The sequence below is a fragment of the Rhopilema esculentum genome, chromosome 19 (assembly GCF_057945365.1).
Source record: "Rhopilema esculentum isolate cy_ngs chromosome 19, ASM5794536v1, whole genome shotgun sequence".
Lineage (NCBI taxonomy): Eukaryota > Metazoa > Cnidaria > Scyphozoa > Rhizostomeae > Rhizostomatidae > Rhopilema > Rhopilema esculentum.
In genome coordinates, this window is record NC_142833.1 from 4674812 (window position 1) to 4699487 (window position 24676).

A 24676-nucleotide genomic window follows, 5' to 3' on the forward strand; every position below is an offset into this window, starting at 1 on the left:
AACCTGTTAAATATCTATTAAGATAAGAAAATGGGGTTTTTTGAGGGGAAAGAATCTGTCAAAATTTGACGATTTTTTGCAAGCCTATAGCCTTACTTTTTTGTCAAATTTCTGGCATCCAAACAAGGGCAATTTTTTTGAAAAATGCCCGCTTCTTTTACTATAATACCAAGTGGAAACCTGTTAAATATCTATTAAGATAAGAAAATGGGGTTTTTTGAGGGGAAATAATCAGTCAAAATTTGACGATTTTTTGCAAGCCTATAGCCTTACTTTTTTGTCAAATTTCTGGCATCTAAACAAGGGCAATTTTTTTGAAAAATGCCCGCTTCTTTTACTATAAGACCAAGTGGAAACCTGCTATATATCTATTAAGATAAGAAATTAGGGTATTTTGAGGGGAAAGAATCTGTCAAAATTTGACGATTTTTTGCAAGCCTATAGCCTTACTTTTTTGTCAAATTTCTGGCATCTAAACAAGGGCAATTTTTTTGAAAAATGCCCGCTTCTTTTACTATAATACCAAGTGGAAACCTGTTAAATATCTATTAAGATAAGAAAATAGGGTTTTTTGAGGAGAATGAATCTGTCAAAATTTGACGATTTTTTGCAAGCCTATAGCCTTACTTTTTTGTCAAATTTCTGGCATCTAAACAAGGGCAATTTTTTTGAAAAATGCCCGCTTCTTTTACTATAAGACCAAGTGGAAACCTGCTATATATCTATTAAGATAAGAAATTAGGGTATTTTGAGGGGAAAGAATCTGTCAAAATTTGACGATTTTTTGCAAGCCTATAGCCTTACTTTCTTTTTCAAATTTCTGGCATCCAAACAAGGGCAATTTTTCTGAGAAAAACCAGCTTCTTTGACTAAGATACTTTGTGTTGCTTTGAGCTGGAAAACTTCTGTGAATAATAAATGCTTTTAGCAAGTCTATAATCTACTTTTTTTGTGAAAATCTAGACAGAAAAAAGAGGGAATAACATTAAAAAATAAACGAAAAAAGTACGTTCCATGGCGAAGGTACAAAACCAAAACCTGGTTAATGCTTATATAGGGGGAAATTCTGTCAAAAATTGATTTCTTTTTTTTGTGGAAATAGAGTCACTGAAACAGGAAAATTTTATTAGGAAAACAAGATTCAATAATAAGGCTGGATACATAGTTAAGTTCTGTTAAGATAATGGGCTTGATTTTTAGCTAAAAAATCACTGGAAAAATTTACAACTTTGGAAAACCAGAAACTCTTCTTTTTTCAAAATTGGGTCACTCAAAAAAGAGATATCTTTCTGGAATTATGGAAAAAACTTTCTATGAACAAAATTATTTTAATTACTATTTAAATACTATTTAATTACTTAAAAACTATTACAGATACTAATTATTTTAAGAGCTTATTTAGATGAGAAAATTCTGATGGTTCGGAAAAATGAAAATATCAAAACTTTGTTACTTATGGTGGTAATTCTAAGATATACTGTTTTAGCCTTAAACATATACATAAACATGTATAAGAACAGGAAAAAAGATGATGTGACGTCAATGCGAACAGTTTAGAAGGCCTTTCATGTGAGAGTGGGTTTGTTAAGTGAGGCAACGAAGTTTGAAAAGTTTGACAAAAAAGTCAACGAAATAGGATATCTAGACACCACTACATCAAGCACGCTTTAAGTAGCATCTCCGAGACCTAGGTATCGGTAAAATCGCGGACTTCAGATCTACCAGGTTTAGAAAACCCTTTCATTATTCTGCTTCTGCCAGGCTGGATACAGCATAAGTTCAGATTTAATACGACACCTATTCACAAATAATGACTATTTTCTCTCGGACATTCAAGAAAGTATTCAGCGGGAATTCGTTATCAAATAGTTAGTTATCTGCAATTATCATTATACACGGTTTAAAAAATGGTTTCGACTAGTAAAAGATATTCACAAGAAAGATTAAATTAGGAATATTTTAATAAACAAAATAGCTTCATGTCAAAAAGTAACGGATATAAAAACTCCTAAATTCATACCTAATGCACTTGGGCATTTATTCATCACTGTTTCAAAACCATCTAAGTTATACCAGAATGCAACTATGCACATATTAAGTGGCAAATGCTAAGGCTTCAAAATTAAAAGGTTCTACGCGAAAATGCTTTTGTAGGTTCTTTGTAATAATAAGATGCAACTGATTTCTACAGTTCGTTTTATCAATTCTTGAACAAGGCAACGCAAACATATTTTACCTCGCATTTCATAAAACATTATGTTATTTCAAAATATTTAGACGTTAAACCTAGAAGCCTTTTTTGCTAAGATCGATAACTGTTACTAATCGGTGACTAAAAATGAATCTACCTTACGGAAAACTTAATCTTAACTGCAATAAGAAAATTAATTTGAAAAATACACTGTAAATACGGATCGCTAGAATTTTGATACTACTTTTTGAAAGAAAATTCAGCTATTAATGTGAGTTGTGCTATATCATTGAAGCAGAGTAAGTGTCTGTTTATGCTGGCAGGAGGAGAGAAAGATGTTAATGTCCCTTGGCTACGATCGAGTGTATTTATGCAGTGAGAAAGGTCAAAAACCGTTTGTCTCTTGATACATACACACAGGACAAAAAAATGAAAATGAAGACCACATAATGAACGACATGCGTGTCTAAATGGTTGCAGAAAGCCTTTAACCAAGAAGGTAAGCTGTATCACAGATTAAATAAGCAGCAGACTCACTTATATGAAATAATAAAAACAGTCAATACAGGTACAGTACCTTTTTGTTAAAGGCATTGATTTATGGCAAATAGGCCTTTTCTATAGAGTTTCATTTGGTTTCGGCGTGATCGCTGCTGTTTCATGTGATATTTGCATCCGTTAATGACAACTTGCTATTGATGGAAACTGTTTTGTCAATCAGTACGAGGCGAGTTCATGTGACCAGTTTAAGGTCAACCAATAGCATCGCAGTCATGAAAATCATGACTCAGCGGATTTTGGCACTTTGGGTATACCCAATAAATTTTATCATGATTCAATGCCTTTAAATAAAACATTCAACCTATGCACAACAACTTATGGAAGAAAACCACAACAACAGCTTACAAGATAACTTGGAATGTCTTCTATGGTGCAGAATGCTCTACGTACGTTCTCCAAACAATTCAATACTTCTAATATAAAAACGTCACATCAAAAATGTCTTTCGTAGAAATGCATCTTTACAATCAAGGGCAATACATAAACAAGTCAAACTAGATAGTTCTCGAAAATTGGTCAAATACTTATTATGACATCATGACAAACTACTGTCACAGACATTAGAGTGATGTAATGAAGTTTTCGATGTAATTTCTAATAAAAGCAACTTGCCTCACAGCGCTTAGATTGCCATGGATTTTGTTCTAATCAACTGGCCTTTCGTCAAATTGATGTTCTTCATAATTTTGTTTCGGTGGCCAACAGCTTCAATTCCTATATCTTTCAGATCTGGATCCGTGAGCTCTAAGATCTGGCGAGGTGTGACTAGGCCCTTTTCAGTGAAGTTCTCGATGTATCGCGACATCCCAATCGAATCAAGCCATTCTTTTAAGGTCTTCATTGACGCGTAATCCAAATTAGTGTCACTATGATAGGTAAACAAGGAGAAATAATAGATAGAGTATAAAGGCAGCCTCCTTTATATTCCTAAGAAATATTGTAATTGACACATAAATTAGACCCTAATATCAACCTATTTTAGGTAAGTAGTGCAAAGAGCTTTTTGATATCAAATACATTTATTCTAGCATTTGGTAACTCATATAAAGATATAGGGCGCTTTTCAGAAGTGGGGAAGGGACACAGGTCAGCGAAAACGGGGCCCATTCGAGAGATACAAATATTGGTGGGTATATGCTCCAGTACCCCCCCCCCCCCTTCCGACTCATTCCTCTGCTACTACATTAAACACCTCCTAAGCTCGCACGTAGAAAATTCCAGGAGAGGGAATCCCAGGGGGTTAAATGTGCGACTAAATATGCATGATACACTTATTTAGACGTTCATCGCAACAGCTGTGTCCAGGAGTGCTTGAAGTACTGATGAATGAAACTTCGTGGGCAACACAATTTTATTCGAAGCTAACACAGCGTTTCGAGTGTAGTCCGATATAAATATGGCTGTCACGGGGACTCCCTCTCCTCTTCAGAGACAAAGCTGTATCGCATTAACCAAAATGATTCCTTCAACTTCATATTCAAGTTTAATAGTTTTTTTGTATATTGAAAGGAGATATATTGCAACATACCGCCTTGTCACAACCGATTCCTCGTGTTTCAGCAACTCCGGACTCCGGATCCACTTATCAATCGTGCCACGAATGTCCTTAAATTTTGGTCTTTTCACGCGATCTTTGTGCCAGCAAGATAACATAAGATCGTGCACAACTTTAGGGCAGCTCTGCAAGAGATTGTCAATCGTAAACAGCTGCTTTTAAGACTTAGATAAGAAACAGCAAAAGTTGAGTTGATAAACACAAAAACAGTGAACATAAATTTTTTGGTTATGTAAGGTCTTGGGCCAATAGCAAAGCCATGACAAGAGAAAGGAGGGAGGCGTTGAAAAGAGGTCTGAGGCCAATGTAAGTTTATGTAAGGAGGAAGGGGGTAAGAAGAGAAGGAGGTGAAATCAAGCATGTAGATTATCGTTTAGAAAAAGGAAAGTCTGATAGTCTGGGAGGCAAGATGAGAGAAAAGCATTTCAAAGGTTACAAACTGTGAGAAGAAAAAGGGGCTTCGTGAAGCAAGCTAGCGTATTGTACTGTGACCAAGCAAACTTGACCGAATCAAACCCTGCGTAGAATTAGAATACACAGGACTGTAATATATGCAAACGAAGGTAGAGTTGCATTTGCAAACATATCATTACCAGTGAAGGCAGAATGGGATATCTATTTAATATCTTTGACTTGGATAACAAATGGTACTTTATGCACATGATCAGAAAATATGAGACTAGGGCATTGGGAATCTGAAAGACAGTTAAGCCTAAAAGAAAAATAATTGGTACGAAATTTAGGGTATGGTTGCATTTTAAGCAAGTTAATTTGTTTTTTGAATCAAAATACATAACCCAACAGAGCATGTGACACCTATCATTGCCAACAACTTTGTAACTAAGTATACAACAGACCAATTGCACCTAAGAGTAACAGAGTGCACGAAAAAGACCCCTCTGCGATAGAAGAAGAAAAACGTCTGTAGAATAGTAGGCCATCAGTAGGCCCGCAGATTTTGCCTTTGTCGGAAAATCTTTAGATCAAAAATGCTGATGCAAGGAAGTTTATGGATCAGGAAAACTTAACTGCTTTTACGTCTGCATTGTAGCACCTCGATAAAGACTTCAAGGTTTAAAGCAGATAAAGCTCACAAATATAAGCGACGAAAAAAACAGGGAACAGACAATGTTTAAGCTAGGTGTAGCCTCGATATGAAAAGTACAGAGCATGACACATTTGTCATATCTTGTGTAATTGATCAAAGAAAAGTATGTAGTAAAAATCTATGAAATCTAGAGACTTTTAAACGTAAAACATACCATTGGCGGAGGAAGTCTGTAGCCAGAAGCCAGACGTTCAAGCACCTAAAAAAGAACCAAGGCTTAAATTGATTCCTACGCGTGTCAGCTCAGAAGAGAATGCACCAACAGTCACAAAACAGTTGAAGAAGATGAAGCCCCGTATGTAAGAGACAAATATTCTCCCTTTTAGGCGTTGTTTCTTAAAGTATCCTGTGTAACTATATGTTTTTTTCCAACAGCTTGATTTACGTCTGTTTACTTGCTAAAAAATTCCGTAGAGAATTGGACAAACTTTTCGTACTTGTCCTCTCCTTATTCGAATTCACAAAAGTTCATTTTATTATCGTTTATTTTCCACCAAAATAACATAAAATTCTTTCAAAAATATCTTCTGCTTGATTTTTTTAAAAAAATTACACAAGATGGTTGCCAAAACTTTTGAACATTGGAAAACAATACCCTACTAAATATTCTCATGTATTTAACCTTGCAACAATATTTGGCCCAGATCATGTTTCAAGGAATAGTCAAGGCCGCAGGTAAGTCAAGAGGACTCTAAATCTTCTAGAATTAGCATCTTTTAAGTTTTGATAAGCAAGGTAATGGATGTGAATTTCAAAAACAATTAGAAAATAAATCTATAGATCTCAACCACGAGATAGCTTCTTGATCAAATAACAAGGGTTAAGCAATTATTTTCTGAATAACGAGTTAACGAAATAGCCCTGACTTTTTCTTCAGGTGTAGAGTATTTATTTGAAATCGCAATTTATCAACTTTTTTTAAAACCATTGCCCAGGCGGGAGATACATAGATATATGAAATAAAAAACATTTCCCTGTTGCTGAATAGGTATATTAAAAAGATACGTGAATATACCTCATAATTGCCCCAGTCCCAATATGGCCTTTCTCCGTATGACATTATCTCCCAAAGCAGGATACCATAACTCCAAACATCCGAGGCAATGGTGAATTTCTTAAACTGTATTGCTTCCGGTGCTGTCCATCGAACAGGGATCTTGCCACCCTGTAAAAAATTAAGTTAAGCTATATCATAAAGGATCTCGTCTACCAGCTTGAACTATAGTGAAATATTTTTTAGACAGAAAAGGTTTAGAATGAATGGTAGCAGAGTAGATTCAGTTGCAACGATGAGTCACATGGTTAATGGAACCTGACAACAACAACCATGCATAGATGTCGCCCAACTAAAAATGGCCAATTGCTTACAGGTAAAATTTCTACGTCTCCTCTTACTGGCCAACATATGAAGTCCAATTTCACATTTAGTAGTATCCTGAAGAATTTCAATTCTGTTATGTGTCTGCCACAAAAGTTAAATAGTGATTGATAAAAGAGATAAAACTTTTTTTCAATAAATACCTGCTCAGAAACATACTTTGAATTTGATATGTAATATATCTCAATACATGTACGAGATTAAAATATACATTGACCTACAAATAATTGCACTGCTCCAGTATGACATCTTTTGAAGGAGCAGCAAATATGATAAGGTAATCTGATATGAATTTAGTGTAATTCAAAGACATTTGTATGTCATCTGTTAATAGGATAAAAATCTTCTTGATTTTCAAGGGTTAATGAAACATTTAATTACGGTTGTGTTATATGTATCTTCCTCGCTCAATTCTCTGCTCATTCCAAAATCAGCAACCTTGCAAACCATGTCATCATTTACTAAAATATTTCTGGCTGCCAAATCCTGAAATAATAACATTAAGACTCAGTCAAATTAAGACTTAATCTAACAGATCAAAATAATTCTAACAGGGCAATACTTAAGGACTACCATTATGCTCTCACTGTCCAAATCAAAAAATGCCATTGTTGAAAAAGTAATATTTTCCAGATGAATACATGATAAAGTTAAACGCAGCTGTATTTGCTATTCCATTGCAATTGCTAAAATTATATCACATTTGCCAATAATCAAATCTAAATAGTCTACTGGTATTTTTTAGAAAAAGAACCAATCTGAACTATTTACATGCATTCAAGAGCGCATTCCAGTCATCTCTAAACGCTCTAGGCTCAATCTCAGCCTTAGGCCAACAGCAAGCAACATACACACAATGAAAAATTGAGCTAAAGCAAAACGTTTATTAAGTCCTGCTATGATAAATAACAGCGGATAACCCTGCTAAATAAACTCAGGGGACATGAAATGGCTGAAGATCGCAGTCTATTAACCATCTGTGGGCAAAATTACTTTGAATATAACCATCCCATACTACAAAATTTATTTCTGCAATAATATATGAGAGAACATTTTGCTGATTGAATCTCAATTTTTAAAAGGCAGTACACGGTTATCGATTGAAGATACCCTGTGGATGTAGCCAACACCTACCCTATGGATGTAGCTCATTTCAGAGAGATACTTCATTCCAGACGCCACACCTCGGGCCATTCCTAGTAACTGGAGTGGAGTAAATTTACCATCGTTTTCCTGCGGAAATATAGAAGGTTCTGTTACATTTCATCAGATTGAGAGACTCAATTAGCCACAAAAGACATAGAGTAGTGGAAGATAGGACGAAGATATTTGATACAAAGTTAAAATTGACTAACATTTCGACCCGGCATGCAATGCTTCTTCAGATGCCTAAATCTTCGCTATGCATGTATTCTTAGAAAAATGTAAAATAAATAAAAAAGAAAGCGATGATAGATATTGGTGAATGGTTGTCAGTCAATAATTGCCATTTCAATCTATAAATTAGTTTAACTACATACTCAATAACTAGTTTTTGCAACAATTTGAAGAAGTAAATTGAAATTTAGCATACTTGTAGAAAGGAGTCAAGCGATCCATTGCTCATGAATTCGATGACAATCAATATGGGACGGTCTAGAAAGAAAAGAGAAAAATTTGTAAGCATTGGCAGACAAACTGGGAGACGACGTACTATATGTGTTCCGGAACGACAGGAAAAATTGGCAATATAGATTTCAAAGAGTACACAAGCTAGAAATCGGTTTGCATGCTCACAAACAAAGCAATCTGCTAATCTATCAGAAAATTTGCAAAAGATATGTCTTCAAAGCAAATAAATTTATATACCTTTAACGACCACACCCTCGAGATTTATGACATTTGGGTCATCAAATTGTCCCATATACATTGCTTCTCCCAAAAAGTCATCTCTTGCTTTCTTATTTGCATTTGACTACAAAAAGGTAGAAAACAATAACGTAAGTTTTTGCTAATAAAAACACCCAGAAAGACAGCTGCTTTTTCTAAAAAAATTGACCTATAAATTTTCTTACACATTCGGGAGGGTTTTCTTTGAGGATGGAGGTTAATTTGCGGCGTTTACAGAACTGTCTGGTGTAAAAACACTGTGACAATTCGCTCTGCTTCGTTCATATTTCGCGTTTTTTTTCCATTGCCCATAAAAAATAATTTTTTTCAGCTTTTAAAAATAATTTTCACAGTAAAGTTTCCCAGAACAAAATATTATAACTTGCCTGGTTGCTTATTTTGTCAGTGTTCTGACGCTATTACTTGATTTTCCCGCCACAAATTGATTATTCTTTTTTTCTTAACTGTCGTAAGTAAGGGTTAGGCCACCAATTTTACCCAACAATTCGAATACTTTGGAAAGGGGAGTGTAAGAGTATTTAGAACCTACATTGAAAATGATTTGATGTCCTACTTGTTTGTCCTACTTGTCTACGAAGGATCACAAACTTATACCTTGAGTGTCTTGACGGCGACAATTTGTGCTTTTTCAGAGGGTTTTTCCATAGTTCCTTTGTACACATCACCAAATTCACCTAAGAAAAATATTTAATTGCAGAATATTCATAAAATTCGACAATTCTTTTTTGATTCTCATTCCATTATACAGCAACGGAAATTAGCCTACAAACCAAGAAAATGGCTTGCCAGGGCCTGACATCTAGTTTCAGGCCTAAAACCTTACGAAAATCTAATATTTAATACAATAAATCCATTACAGCTTACCGAAGACGTTTCTTAACTTAGTACCATAAAAGCATTATATGTTTGAAAAACTAGAAGATTTAGTCAGAACACAAAGCGGAAAACTCTATCAAGTGCCTACAGGGTGAGCCCCCATTTGCTTAAAGATGAGCAGCACTGGTATCTTCAACAGAAGACGGTGTCATATCATATGAAAAATAACAGTGGGAAATTATTTGTGATGAATCAAAGAAGAGGAAGATAACAGCAGTAATTTGGGTAGATAACAGACCGAATTGCAGAATAGGTTTGCACCTATGGCACTTGTCTTTCACCTGAACGGGTTTTGTTTGAATCGTTAAAAAATTCGAAATTTAAACGCTAAACCATTGAGGTGCTTAATCATTGAGACACACAAAAACCGTAGTTAGATTCGCGAATGCAAATATCAGTTGTAAGAATCTGCCACCAAGATAAAACGTTTTAAGACTTTGCAACTATCAGAAGAACGATGCTCTTAAACTAACTTTAAACCAACTCACCTCCACCAATCAGACGATCTAGCTTGATCCAGCTTCGATCTAATTCGTTAGCAAACTGCTGCACAGCGTCCTCCAAATCTTGATATGTCGTCGGATCAATATAAACCTGAACGCCTTTTCCACTTGGGAGAATCACTAAACAATGTAAGAGAGACTTAGAGCCAGGTCGAACTTTGCATAATTTAAACACAATATTTATGAAAGATATTTTTCTCCAAAAAAGCACAATAATTGAAATCGTAATTGGCTGAAAATAGCAGTCAAAATGTAAACATTGAGAGAAACATTTATGGGAAGTAACAACTGTTATGGAAGTAAAATACCAACATTGATCGAAAATGAATTAACAAATTCGCCATATACGGAAAGAACAATTGGGTATAGTGAAAATTTCTAAGAAATTTTTAACAGCGAATGTGTACGAACCTTCCCCGTTTTCAAGTCGAACAGGTTGAAGATGCTTTGGATGTCGCCTTGATAAGCAGAAAAAAATAAGACTGTTTATTGACAAAGATACAAAATATTATTGAATAATAAAAATGACAGCTAATAATCAGGGACCTGAATTGACGGATATTTTAGGGGGGGGGGGGGGAGGTAAAAGGTGCTAGATTTCTGACTGACAACAAGCCAATCATAATTTCACTCTTAAGTTACACTTACCTTACAGACCCTTAATACTATACGGTTTTGTTATTATCTTTCTGAATTGAGAAAACTTCTTTTGGCTATAACGAAATGCAAATTATTCTTCGACCGAAATAAGCATTTTCAGTACGACTTAGACTTTTTATCTCTGGTGCGACACCCCCATACCCTCGAGCATCTACGTGCCTGTCAGTAAGTCAAAAAAGGAGTGAATCTATACGCATATCCTAGAGGAGTAGAGTGAAATTTCAAAGAGTCACTCGAGGAAAAAGGGCAAAGGGGCGAGAGTGGCGAATATGGAATAACTTCAGAGAATAACCTCAGAGAACCCGATTTTTGCAAAATAATATTTGAAAAAATGGAACAAAAGGTGCTAAAAAAAGAAGCAATTATGGTAATTGCATGATTGTTTTGAACCGTTTTTTTGCGATACAGAATTTGAAAATGGCTTTGAAAAAAGCAAACATTTTACGACACACTGAAAGCTTTTTCGTCTGATCTTGTTTTAACAGTGTTTCTAGACCTACAAGATCGAGGTGGCTGTTCTCTTTGAGGGGCAGTTTTGTTGATGGTTTTGGTAAAATGAGCTGAGCCATTATAACGAGAACGGTATGGAAATTGTTTTGAAAATATTAAAGCTAACATAAGACGTACCTTCGGTAGAAATATACAACGAAAGCGCCAGCAATCAAGATTAAGACAAACAATGTGACTACGACAGCAATGACCAAAGTCAGTGAAATACCTGTAAATAGAATTCCATATATTATTCATACGTCACTCAAGGTGACTATAGGGAGCATTCTATTCAACAGAACTGACTTGCTCAATGGCCAATATGATAAGAAGACATCAGCGAAAATTAAAAGTAAAAAACAGTACAAAGTACATTGTACTAGGCTAACAATTGGGTTTTACTTGCTGAATGGCTTATATGTAAAATGACTAGAATATATCAGCAGATGTCTCGAAGATTCAAAGCAAGTAAAGTACCAAGAACACTGTGCTAGAATAGCAATAAGCTAGACATATCATCACCACCTTGGTTAACAGTAAGGTATGGTTTAGGTTTAGGATTCATATGCAACGGTATTTATATGCAACGGTAATATGATATGAAAAACGAACCTACAGGAGAAACATGAAATATAACTATTTAATGATAACAATTTTGATTTCCACTGGCTAATACTTTCCTTTTCTTTTGATTTCAAATCTGATAACTTCTTCTTTGGAAAATCCAGCGCTCGTGTGGGACTTTACCTAATTTGATAGTAAAAAATTATTTCTACGTTCTACATGAGTGCATCTGCATAAAGTTAACATTCTCAGTCTTGGTAGAGCTAATTTATGACTTGAAGACTCTTTTTTAAAAAATTCAAGACATTTACTAGGTTTCAAACCTTCAGTATCAAATAGTTGTAAGAGAGCACAAGTAATTAAACCCACATACTCTAAAAGTGACAAGCTTTTCGCTAGCTATTGTACTCAAGGGGGGTTTCCAAGTCCCATTTGCCGAAAAAGCTAGTGAGCCATCCTGTGTTTGCCGACAAGATTGGAAATTTGCCGACTAAGCACCCCTAGATGACAAGCAACTCCTCGTTTGTCGAATGGAACCATTTCTCAAGGGGAGTGTCACGCCCGACGCCCCCCTCCCCCAATAGCAAAGTCACAAGCAGTTAGGATTTCTTTTTGTAGCAGAGTCATGGAAAGAGTTTGTGCTTTCACAGGGCTTCGAACCAAATCTTTCAAAATCTCTGTCGAAAAAAGTTAAAATGTTTGCCTGGGTGTTTTACCTAAAATCATTCTTCATGTAGGTCGAGAGACTTCTGTTTCTGGAAATTGGTATGAAACTAGGGAATCAAAACTCATACTTACAGACACAGTGTACTTCTTCGTTTCTTGCTCTTGTTTAACAGTGTATTTCAGCTTGGTGGTAAACATTCCCTTTTCGCCATTAACAGTGACAAAATATCGCAGATCATCACCACCCTTTGTCAATGGCTCGTTCCAGAAAATTGTCACTGATGCATCAGAGTTTGTCCTTTTAGTAAGATTCTGAACCTCCGAAGGCACTGGAAATGAGATATAGTACATAAACCAACAAAATATCTATTGGGATATTTACCCAAAATAAACGAATGTAAAATAAACTCAAAAAATAATTTGCTAAAAAGCTCAACTTTCTCATTTAGGCTCCTATCTCAATACACGGACATTGCTACCATTGAACAATTTTTTCAAATTTTCCAGAGTAAAGAATGTATATGCGATAAGTTGGTACAGAGTCTTGCAAAAAAGGAAAAAGAGGATGTTTTCAATCACACGCTGACCCTTAAAACAGCATTAAGCAAACAGAGTAACTTAAGCCAAACGTTCACTCACATCCTGATCCAGTCAAAACTGAAGTGCTGTTGTACTGAGCCTTGTCGAAGCCGATGGCAGCAGTGACATTGTTGATGGAATAGACTCTGACGTCATATCGTGTGTAGGCGCTCAGCCCGGTGACATTGAAAAGAAGGTTAGATGTTGTAAAGTCAGGTGGAATTTTACATTTAGTACAGCTTGCTTTTATCGTGTAACTCAGTTTGCCTCCAGTCCCCTGGTCCATGGGAACCGTCCATTCTAATAAGATCCACTTTGACCCAATCTGTTTTGCCCTAACGACATTTGGAGCAGATGGTGGCGCTGTTGAAAACCATATTGATTTACGAGTATTGAGATTAAAAATGATAAGAAAAAATTGAGAATCAAGAATGGAAGTTAAAATGATACAAAAAGATTACCGAACACCGAGTGTTCATTGAGTATTTAGCACCGAGTGTTCATTGAGTATTTAGCACCTAGCTGGATAGCTGAGTAAAAATTCAGTAGAGGGTAAAAAGATAGAAGATCTGTAATATTAAAGTGAAAAGAGAATTGTGCACATTAGAAAGCAATGATATAAAATGAAAAATTTTCCATGGTTCACTTTTTTGGAAAAAAGGATTTAATTAGGACCGAAAATTTGTTTAACATAGTCAAAGAGGGAAAATTTTTAATGGAAAGCTTAAAAGCTTCTGAGCGCAACTGATATCTTGCCCCAATATGCAGAAATAAATAAAATATTTACAATGGTATGATGTGATAGAGAAGGTTTGAGATGAATCTTTAGTGAAACAAGTAAATGACCTTCTAGCCACTTGTTTCAATGTATTTATGGGTTCGTAAATCTATTCATTCTCTTTCATAAGAAATCAATAATCTATTAAGCTCACCTTCACAGTCGACAGTTGGAACACTTTTAGATCGAAGTGGCCTGTAATATCCATTGTTGCATTTACAAGGTGTTGTCCTGGGCTTCAGTCCGTCCTCAACATTTGCACCACATCTGGTGCAATTAAAGTTGCCAGCAGCACTTTTGAAACTCTTTGCGGGACATTCTGTAAAAGCATTGCAATAGAGAACAAAAATTATCACCATAACACTCCTATGAATTTGATGTAGGAAAGTTTCAAGAAAATTGATGGATATACCTAATTAAAAAAGATTCTACCTAATGCGGAAGAAGGAAGAGAGTTCTGGGGAGGAATCTTGGATGATGCAAAAGAGGATAATAAACAAGCAGAATGGTTTCAACAAATCAAGGAAACTGGGACATACCCAATACAACAGGACATGCATATTTCTAAGGTTGAAGTAAAAGACCAATGCAAAAAGATGCCAAATTAGACAGCTCCTGGACCTGATGGAGTGCAGGGATTCTGGGTGAAAAAGCCAACAGCGTGCCATCAACAGGGTGCCAGAATAGCTAAACAGATGGATAAAATCTTGAATGGAGAGGAAGAGCTACCTGTATGGATGACAAAAGGCAGAACAATACTATGTCAGAAAGACCCCTCAGAGGAAAACGCCGTAGACAACTTTAGACCTATATCATGTTTACCGTTATTGTGGAAGCTCATGACTGGGATAATCGCAGAAAGCATGTATGCATTCTTAGAGAGCAACAACATTTTACCTAATGAACACAAAGGCTGCAAACGCGAAAGAAGATGAACTAAAGATCAGTTATTAATAGACAAAATGGTCCTGAAAGATTGTAAGAGAAGACACACCAATTTCTCTATGGCCTGAATCGATTATAGAAAGGCATACGACATGGTGCCACACTCATGAATCATCGAGTGCTTAGAACTATTTGGTGTCACCAGGAAAGCGGAACAGTTTATTCGTCGAAGTATGCCTCACTTGAAAACGGAATTAACATCTTGTGGAGAAAGGTTATGTCATGTTCACATTAGAAGAGGGATCTTCCAGGGTGATAGTTTGTCCCCTTTGCTGTTTGTGCTTTGTCTTATACCGTTAAGCCTGGTATTTAGGAATTTAAAAGCTGCATATGAGTTCAAAGATAAGCAACAGAGGATAAACTACCTACTATGTATGGACGACTTGCAACTTTATGGTAAAAGCGATTCTCAAATCGATTCTTTAGTGAAAACAGTACACTTGTTTAGGCAAGATGTTGGAATAGAGTTTGGTGTTAAAAAATGTGGTTTCTTAATCCTGAAGAGGGGGAACGTGGTAGACCATGAGGGAGTTATGCTGCCAGATGGTGGGTGAACTGATGAGGAATGTTGAGAATGATGGCTACAAGTACTTGGGGATCTGGGAAATCGGTGGAGTGATGGAAGACGAAATGAAGATAAGTTTAGAAAGGAATTTCTAAAAAGACTAAGATTAGTATTGAAATCGAAGCCCAATTGAAGTAACAAGTTCCAAGCAATAAACACTTGGGCTGTAGTTTTGCTCAGATATGGAGCCGGTATCATTAAATGCAACAAGGAAGAATTACAAAACTTGGATAGAAAGTCAAGAAAATTATTGACGTTGCATTGTGCCTTCCATCCCAAAAGTGACATAAACAGACTCTTATATCATGTTTCATTAATCTGAAAAGAAAATATTGAAATAGCTAAATTTGACTTAAGGTGATTTAAAATCTAAAAAGTAAGAATTTTCAATTGTGATTAAAAATAAATTAAGATTATAAAAGTAAGAATTGCGATATTACAAACTTGGCTAAAAATAAATTATTGCTTCAGTAAGAAAATATTCTTTAGATTTTGATGGGAATTCGGCTTTCGTTTTTTAAGTTCTTTGGTATCTTGTAAAAAATATCAGCTGCACTGTTCTACAAAATTTTAGAATTGGTTAAAGTTGCAATTTGTGGTGCAGAGTTTGATCTCAGATGTTTACTTTTTTTCTTTCAATGATATGTCAATGTATCCTGCCTAGTGATATGATATCCTTTTCTTTAATGTAACGGCCTAGAAACAACTTGCGGCTGCATTTTCCACCTTTTGTAGTCGTTTTTGTAGTTTCAATGAAAGCGAATGAAATACGGCATCGACATAATCCAATTTGGATAATATTAGCAACTCAGCAACTTGCTTTTCAAGTTTCATTGACATGATTTTTTTGAATTTTTTTACCATGGCAAGAGCTCCAAAACAGGATGATGTTATCTTGTTTTCATGCTCTTCCCACAAAAGATGGTCTAAGAAAACACCAAGTAACTTTGTTGACTTTGCATGTTCAATTTATTGTTGTCCAATTTTTAGTGCGGGGGCAAAATTTTCGAGATTGTGATGACGCGATAGTTGCTTTGTGCTAAGAACAAACATGAGTGCATGGAATGAATGAAAAAGAAAGTTTTATATATGTATATACGCTTACTTATTAAATAGACTCACCTTTACAACTGTTAAAAAAAAGAAATTCATATCCAGCTTTGCAATGACAGCCACCATACACCTTGGTGGAACCATTTGTATAACAAAACATGTAATTAGCTGCTTCTGAGACTTGGACATCAGCATTGGAAACACATGTTCCAAGCACCTTTAGGACTGAAACTGTGCTGTTTGGAGCTGCAGTTCTAAGTGGAAATGACATTAATTCCCCAGCTGAGCTTGGACATTCTATGTAACTGAGTTGAAATGAATCAAGGCTTCCGCAAATTCCTTGATCTCTAAAAGCAATAAAAAGTCCAGTCCTTCCTTCCATTCCAATGGTAATAGCTGATGTAAACTGTGCTCTAGATGACGGATTTATTGATGAGGTATTTTTTAAAGCAGAAATGTACTCGAAGCTTAGAGCACTTGGCGCAGATGTTTCACCTGAGCCCAAAAGGACATAGACACCAATGGACAATTTGTATAAACAGCAAGTCAAAGTATAAGTAACTCTGAGGGTTATCTCCTTCGCTGGATTCGTAGTGATAAATGGTGTTATAACATTACCATCTATGACACCATTACTTGTTTCACAAGCAGTGAACCCGGTCTTATCTGCCTTAAGGTTCCACTGAAAAAAAGAAAAAAATGAGTGTCAAATGATTTGGTGCCTGGTTTGAATTTATCACTTAGCATTAAAAAATAATGCACTTACTCGCAAAATATTTGTGCAATAGCGCAAGATTACACTAAAAATTTTCAAGCAACAAGACATTGGAAAGTAGATGGTCAAAGAAACTGACGCAGAGAAATGTAGGACAAAATGGCAGAAAAATCATATTCTTATGATAGCTTTTCATGTAAAGTGGTAGCTATTCACATCATTCCTAAATCCCTAGATTTATCAAACCAAAAGGCCAACATTACAACAGCAACATGCCAGATAAACAAATTGGATTGCCAAACTGAAAAACGTTAAAAATTATAGAGAGCTTCAACAAGCTTCAAAGGAACAATCATTAAAGATACATGCTATGCATCATACAAAGGGAAAAAAGTAATCAAGAGCATTTACAAACAGGAAGAGCTCTTACGGTAAAGTTAGTTTCTAAATAAGTCTAAGTATCCTTGACTAAAAGTTCCAGCTGCTTATGAAAACAAAGCGTTATTAGAATTGGCAATCGCCACACATTTAGAAGATCAAATGTAAGGCTGTCGTGGGAAGATGATACCCTAATACATCCCTTAGGCCTTGAAAGATTCTTTACCAAGTAATTGTTAGATGGGCAATAGCCTTCGTAAGATCATCCATGAGGGCAGTTTTTCACTTGTGAAAATATTTTCACCAAACGGTCTGCCAACAATATTTATTAGGTTGCAAAAGAAGACCTAAATGGCTGCTCAAATTAGAAAGAAGTCATCAAAAATATATACAATCTGAAAAGGCTTGCTAATGATAGTTGGTGGTAGAAAATTGATTTCTTTCTAAACAGAGTTTGAATTAAATTATAATTATCCTTTTCATATGACTGTCTTGTTTTTCTGACAAAATAATTAAGCAGAATTATGAAGAACTACTTTAAAAAGATTCTGTAACAAACTGCATAGCAGTTCAGAAAAGATTGGATTACAAATTCGATAAAAAAGATGAAATACTTTGCTAAAACCAAAAAGCAAACTGCTTTCAGCCTTATTTTTATGATGACTGAGAAATTTCTGTTAATTAAATTTGGAACTAGAAAGTATCAATTTTAATGGCTGGTTCGTTTGACCATAAAAATATTGTTTTAAATGTAACTAAACACGGTATGATTTATACCTTTCTGCCGACACAGTTGAAAATTTCTACCTTTAAAATTTGTTGATGGTTTGTTGAAGTATTTGTGCAAAGAAAAGTGGGAGATCTAAAAATAATGTGTCATTGTGGCAGTTTATTACTTGTTGAGGCATTATCTTATCTTATGCTAACTGCAAAGAGATGGTTAATCTGATTCTGTTTGGATTGCCTGATAGGTTAGACTTTGAGTGTTAAAGCACTCTGCCTTCGAATAATGTTGTTGATCTTTACCCATCACCGGGGGGGGGGGGGGGGGGGGTAGTCAACATGTATTGCTGAGAGGATGCACGTCTTTCCGGGTATCATTTCCAGCAATTTATTTTAAGGCAAGGTGTCTGTTCAACTGATAAAATCTAAAGTCGGTTGGATAATTTGAGTACAAATGTACAAATGTGAGAACAAACTTCTGTTACAAAATTGTCAAAATTTACATTGTCTTGATTCCAGCAAATTACACCCCCAAACAAATTTTTAACATGAGCCCATATAAAGATCATATATGCATTTGCCTTATTATGTAAATATTCCAAGTTTCTTTTTAGTCTTCTACATTCTACATAAAACTTCTACATTATCATACTAGCTGTATTTATTGGAAGAATATGGAAAACCAGAAACTGGCCATCTTTCTTGATAATTTACTGTCAAGTGTGTATATAGTTATGTTTAAAGGATAATTTTTGAGACAGTCTTTGAGCATTTCTGTGAATTCCTGCCTTCATAAATTTATCTATACAGTAGAAATAAAGTTTTGAGTGAATACAAAAATTTTAAAGCCGGGTATCATTTTTAGCTTTTTTTTAAAGTCGGTTCACAAAAACTATCTTAGGAGTGCACACCCCCGTCGTTTTGGTAAGAATAAGAATAACCAGAAGGGTCACTCGGCGTTTTTGAGTGAAGCCTAAAGTTACTGGTGCATGCGTTAATTTACATGCTAATTCATGCTACAATAATGTCGTTTTTGTCAAAGAAAGCTTCCAAACACAGGCTGGGCCAATGATATAGAAGCGCCGCAGGCGCTAAATGTCTAACAGATTTGAGAGCTTAGACTATCCAGAAATTTAGCAGCATATTCAGAAACTGTTAAGCCCTTTAAGAGCATTGTTACCATATTATGATTAGGACAATAAGTTTGTAGTTAATGGATAGGGAATCCCAAAACTTGCTTAATGTTATTCTTCATTTTTTTGTTTATTATCACATGCAATAACACTGTTTTCACACACAATTAAAGTCAAATTCTACTGAAAAAGCTCTAAGAACTTTACTTGTAGCTGAAAGTACTTTTTTACTATTTATAGCTGTTTAAATAAAATGACCAGGGACAAGTCAAGCATGTTACTGATCTTGTTAGTTAAACAGTTTTATTTCTTATTATAACTTTTCGTGTATTTGAAAATTTACAAGATCAAATTATTTCATTTAAAAGCCTTGTTTGCTAGATTTAGTAAGGACAATCCAATCATGTGGATATTTACCACAAGTATATGTGGAAACATCAATGTTTTTGTTAAGCTGAACTTATTTTTCAAAGTTTTTTTCTATTAAGTCTAACTTTGCAGAAAACATTTTGCAACTAGGCCTATCCATTATTTTAGCTTCCTATATTTCATATCAATACTTACATTGCATATTCATTTGCCCATTTGTTTTATTCATCTATCAGTTCTATTGGGGTTGTTAGTTAATTGTGATGGCTTTAAAATACCTTCAATAGATTGATAATAAGACTATTTGTGGAAAAGATGACCAAAAAGCTCCCATTCAGTTTCATGTCATTTATTATTTCATCTACAAATTTTAGCTTATCTCTAAACCTTACAAATGTATTTCAGCCTTCAAATTGAAAGAAATTAGGAGAACAACACAATTTTTGATTTAAGCTAAGTTTATCTACTATACTAAACAAATGCTTTTTAATCTCTTTTGTACAGTTCTGTTTGGAAATTGTCAGAACTCTGTCTGTATAAATTACCAACAAACCAAAACAGTGTCACAGCTATAAGACACAAAGTTCATTTCATGGTGTAACAAGATGATTGCTATATAATAAGAAAATCTCATTCCAAAGGTTCGTCAAAAATGTTTTTTATAAGTTACAAGCCTTAAAATTAAAATTTCCAAAAGGAACTCATCAACTCAAAAATTGGGTGTAACAGAATTTGGCCACAAACATATTTATTCAAATTTGAGGAGAGGGCATGACAACTGCTAGCTACGCCACTGAGGTTGCCTCATGCGACTCATCACAATGCATTTCCGAAAGCATCATCAACTCGAGCAGCTGAGGTATTGTCAACAATACATAGTGATGTTTGTGGACCAACTGACGTGGAATCGATTGGAAAGTCAAAGTACTTCGTAACATTTATCGATGATGCGTCTCGGTATACCCACTTTTATTTCCTTAGGCAAAAAAAGAAGTGCTAGAAAAAATTCAAAGAATTTGTAGACTTAACAACCAATGAGACTGGGAATAAAGTCAAGATACTTCGTGGCGATAATGGTGATGAATATTGCTCCAAAGAATTCATAGAATACATAAGAGAAAAAGGAATTCTACATCAAACAACAACTCCAATGAGTCCAGAGCAAAATGGTGTTGCAGAGCGCATGAATAGGACAATTGTGGAGGCAGCTCACTCTTTGTTACGTCATGCTAATTTACCAACTTCATTTTGGGCAGAAGCAGTTAGCACAGCTGTATTTTTGAGAAACTGCAGCCCTATTGAGTTTGATGATGAAATGAATCCAGACGTTGATGGAAATGTTATAGAAGAAGTGGAGTGATGAAGTCAACCACAATATCTTGCCAGTGGGAGCAACATATGAGGAGAACTTTATAAGAAGCTACAAACTTGCAAGGTGCAAGAACACATTCTTCTGCTAAGCTGGCTGAGCAAGTCAATGAAGAAAATGAAAACTGTTTCAGTGCTGATATTATAGCAGATGAAATTGATGATCCAGGATGCATGGACTGGAGAACATGCTAGTGAACGGAAAGAAGCTACTGATGCAGAATACTTATCATTAATCAAAAACAAAACATGGGACTTAGTTCCAATACCAAAAGGAAATAATATTGTTGGGAGAAGGGGGTATTCAAAGTTAAGAGGAATGCAGATGGCTCTATTGACCATCATACATTGACACTTTAAGTAAAGCCTTGCTTAGTCATGCTGTGAACATGTTTTTACTACTCTTATGCTGAATACGTAATGTGGCCTAGTATTATATCCTGATCATACAAGTTGTTTTGTTATGTTCATTCAACCATAGTTTATCTTTCAAGATACTCTCCATGGCATTCTTATAGAAACAACCTAGAGTGACCCATCTGGTTATTCTTATTCTATGATCAGACCAATGGTAGAGTTTATAAGGAAAGCTACCATTACAATTTCCACACGTCCTGAAATATTTAAGTGTAGATTTCATGGTGATTTGTTTAAACTTACATTATTGCGAACTGAAGAACTAGTGCCATTTTTGACTTTCCTCCAATTTTCAAGCTCAGTCAATGAAACAGGAACTGAAAAGAAATGACATTCTATAAATAAAAAAACATAAATCATGATAATAGAAAAATACAATATTATGTCACTGATACACAAGCTCAAAATGAAACTCAGACATTTTTTAAATAATTGGTACCGATCCTTTTTTTTCTTAGACCTAAACAATTAATTTTTGAATGCTCTGAGCATGTAAAATTTTCTATAAGAAATTGCAAAACATTGGGCAATTACTGGGCACAACATAAAATGCAAACCAAGTTACTTGATCACTCGAAATTAATTCAGGTTCCAATTCTAAGTTTTACTTTAAAAGAAGGCTGTTTCAGTAAAATTGGGAGTTTATCAAATTAATTGTAACTTTTGAGATGATATAATTCACATAAAAATAGAACAACAAACAGGAACGCTGATGTAAATAAACAGGTATTAATCACATTGAGGTGAGAAAATCAATTTAAAGCATTTTCATCTTCCAGAAGAGGGGTTTTTAAATTACAGGATCAATTTTTAAGGGGGGTTCATCAATAATAAGTATAAATACACAAAAATTTATACTGAAATTAAAATATGGTGTACATAACCTTCTTATCAATGCCGACTTTTGAAGCAAAACATATTTGTAGTTTTCCTCATAAATGGAGCAACTTGTTGATACAAACATACTAAAAATTTTCCAAATTCTTTATAAAGACATTACCTTGTCATATAAACCAAATAAATAAAACATTTGCAATAAAAGCAATGTTGTCTTTTGCAACAACACAGTAACTGCTCACCTTCTATTCCTTTGGTAACATTTACAATACAGCTCAAGGTTAACAGGACTAGGCCCAAAATGGGATGCCAGTTCCATCTTATACCCATGATAGACAGTTGCTACGATGCCACAAATCATGACGAGCTAACAAATAATACTACATGATGTCGAGTTGGTCCAAGATAAATACTTAACTTCCATTCACATCAGTCTTTATTGTGGACCAAGCTGTGAAGAAGCTGAACGAAAACGGCAGCACCAAAATAAAGGGTCCACTAGAACAACAAATGTATGAATTCGTGTAAAAACAATCGTATGAGCAGATGCTCAAGTTAGGCCACCAGACTAATACAGAGAAACGATCACAGCAAAATTTGAATAACGGTCAACCAAACCACAAACGGTAAACCTCTTGTCATTTCTCATTACCAAATAAACACGAGTCCATGGCTTTTTATTAAAAGTTATCACATTTGCAATACACGCCTGTTCCTCGACACCATTGAGCAGTCATCTCATTTCCATCCACTTCCTCGTGAAACTTTGTTACTGAATTTCGTGAAAATAACACCAAGTAACACAATATTGGTGATTGTAAAATAAGCACTTCCGTGTAATTGAATTGGGGTGTAATTTTATTCATATCATGCGTTTTAAAACTTTCGAAATTGGTTCAGAAGTATATCTATGATAATGGACGATAGGAATTAAGCGTATGCAATTTTAATGATAGCACTTCCACTAAATATGAGTTGCTTCATCTACAAATTCTAGGTGATTAAGTCATCCATAAAACAATTTTCATAAACAAGTAAATGGAGCCTTTGTTGCATTCTATGAAAATAGCTATAGAGCTTTCGATGTCCTCCGTCTGCAAAATTTGACCTTCTCCACCCCACCCCCCCCCCCCCCCCCCCTCCCAAGAACACGCATCCTAACACGTAAAGTTCGCATAACATTTTTTCATGAGCTAACACAAACGTTGAATGGTCCAACCTTGTTTTTCACTTAAGAATTTAAATGGCTTTAAAATGACTACGCGAATTCATAGATACATGGGATCAAAACTGCTCCCAATATCGTTTTGCCCTGTCTAAAAAAACCACACTCAAACCTTGTCACAAATGTTAAGTGAACAGAAAATAGCTAATTAAAATTATAATTAAAATTCTAATTGTTATACATTAAAAAACATGTCCTTAGAAAGCATCATAAATGTTTTAAGTTTATACAATACATGCTTTTTATACACGAACAACTCTTATAAAAAACACCAGGCTGAGATTTGCCCAAAAATTAAAGACAACACAACAAACAAGACAAGCTGAAATTCAACAAAAACAAGAGATAAAATGATAGTGAAAATTGAAAAATTAAGAGAAGGCAACAGAAAATTAAAAAGTGATAGGTAGAATAGCATCAATTACTTTATCAAACACATGCCATGTCCGGACACTACTATGCACTGGAAATTCCTTTAAAAAATAAGAAACAAAATAAGAAACACGTTAGGCTAAATTTATGTGAAAAAATAAGAGGCAACAGGCTGACAATGGTGCCAAGTGTTCTTATAAAAGAAATGTTTATACACTTATTTTTCGTAAGAATACTATAGAAAACTTTCCAGCCTCGATAATCTTAAGAAATGTTCGTTTTTAGCCTGAATGTATTCTTAAAATATTATTTTTTCAAATCTGATTTGGTTTCAGGGTAACGTCGCTCATACCCGAATAGAAACCACGCTTTATGAAGAAAATTAGATATGCGAGTCATGCAATTCTCTGTCATCAACATCTCAAAACAGGCAGCTGAAGAATGAAGGACAAAAATGGGAGCCGAGATTGAGCAATATTTTTATGATATTCTAAAAAATTGTATGGTTCTGGACCCTAATATTCTTATAAACAATATTCTAACATGAGGAAAAGAATGTAGCCAGAAAGAACACAACCGAATCACCGAGTAGTACGACATTTAATTCTACTTGATTTGATATAAAAATAAAAATGTAATAGTATTATCATACTAACAAGTGGCGAAAATCAGTTAATTCGGATATGGCACGTGAAAAATATGACATTTAGTACAAAATTCTTATTATTTTGAACCGATACCGAACTGCAGGAAGTATAAGGAATTTTTTTTAACAGTA

The 24676-nt window shown here is 34.9% G+C and overlaps 2 protein-coding genes across 2 annotated transcripts in view; both read right to left on the minus strand.

The window, feature by feature from the left end:
* Positions 1-1295: 1295 nt before the first annotated feature.
* On the minus strand, positions 1296-22684 carry LOC135688197 (ephrin type-B receptor 1-B). The gene is made up of 19 exons (XM_089114167.1): positions 22544-22684; positions 21708-21781; positions 16431-17043; positions 13953-14117; positions 13081-13383; positions 12574-12770; positions 11891-11958; positions 11350-11439; positions 10474-10520; positions 10048-10182; positions 9278-9357; positions 8642-8747; positions 8367-8428; positions 7928-8026; positions 7175-7279; positions 6431-6580; positions 5570-5614; positions 4281-4432; positions 1296-3618 (listed from the first exon to the last, which is right to left on the minus strand). Exons 1-19 carry the CDS (start codon positions 22629-22631, stop codon positions 3375-3377), a joined length of 2823 nt encoding a protein of 940 aa, XP_088970293.1. The 5' UTR covers positions 22632-22684; the 3' UTR covers positions 1296-3374.
* LOC148957935 (ephrin type-A receptor 4a-like) overlaps positions 21708-24676 on the minus strand; it is a 48921-nt gene continuing 45952 nt past the window's right edge. Inside the window, exon 4 of the mRNA XM_089114183.1 lies at positions 21708-22799. Within this exon, the coding sequence (XP_088970309.1) occupies positions 22715-22799 (85 nt within the window). The 3' untranslated portion in view covers positions 21708-22714. The remainder of the gene's footprint in view (positions 22800-24676) is intronic.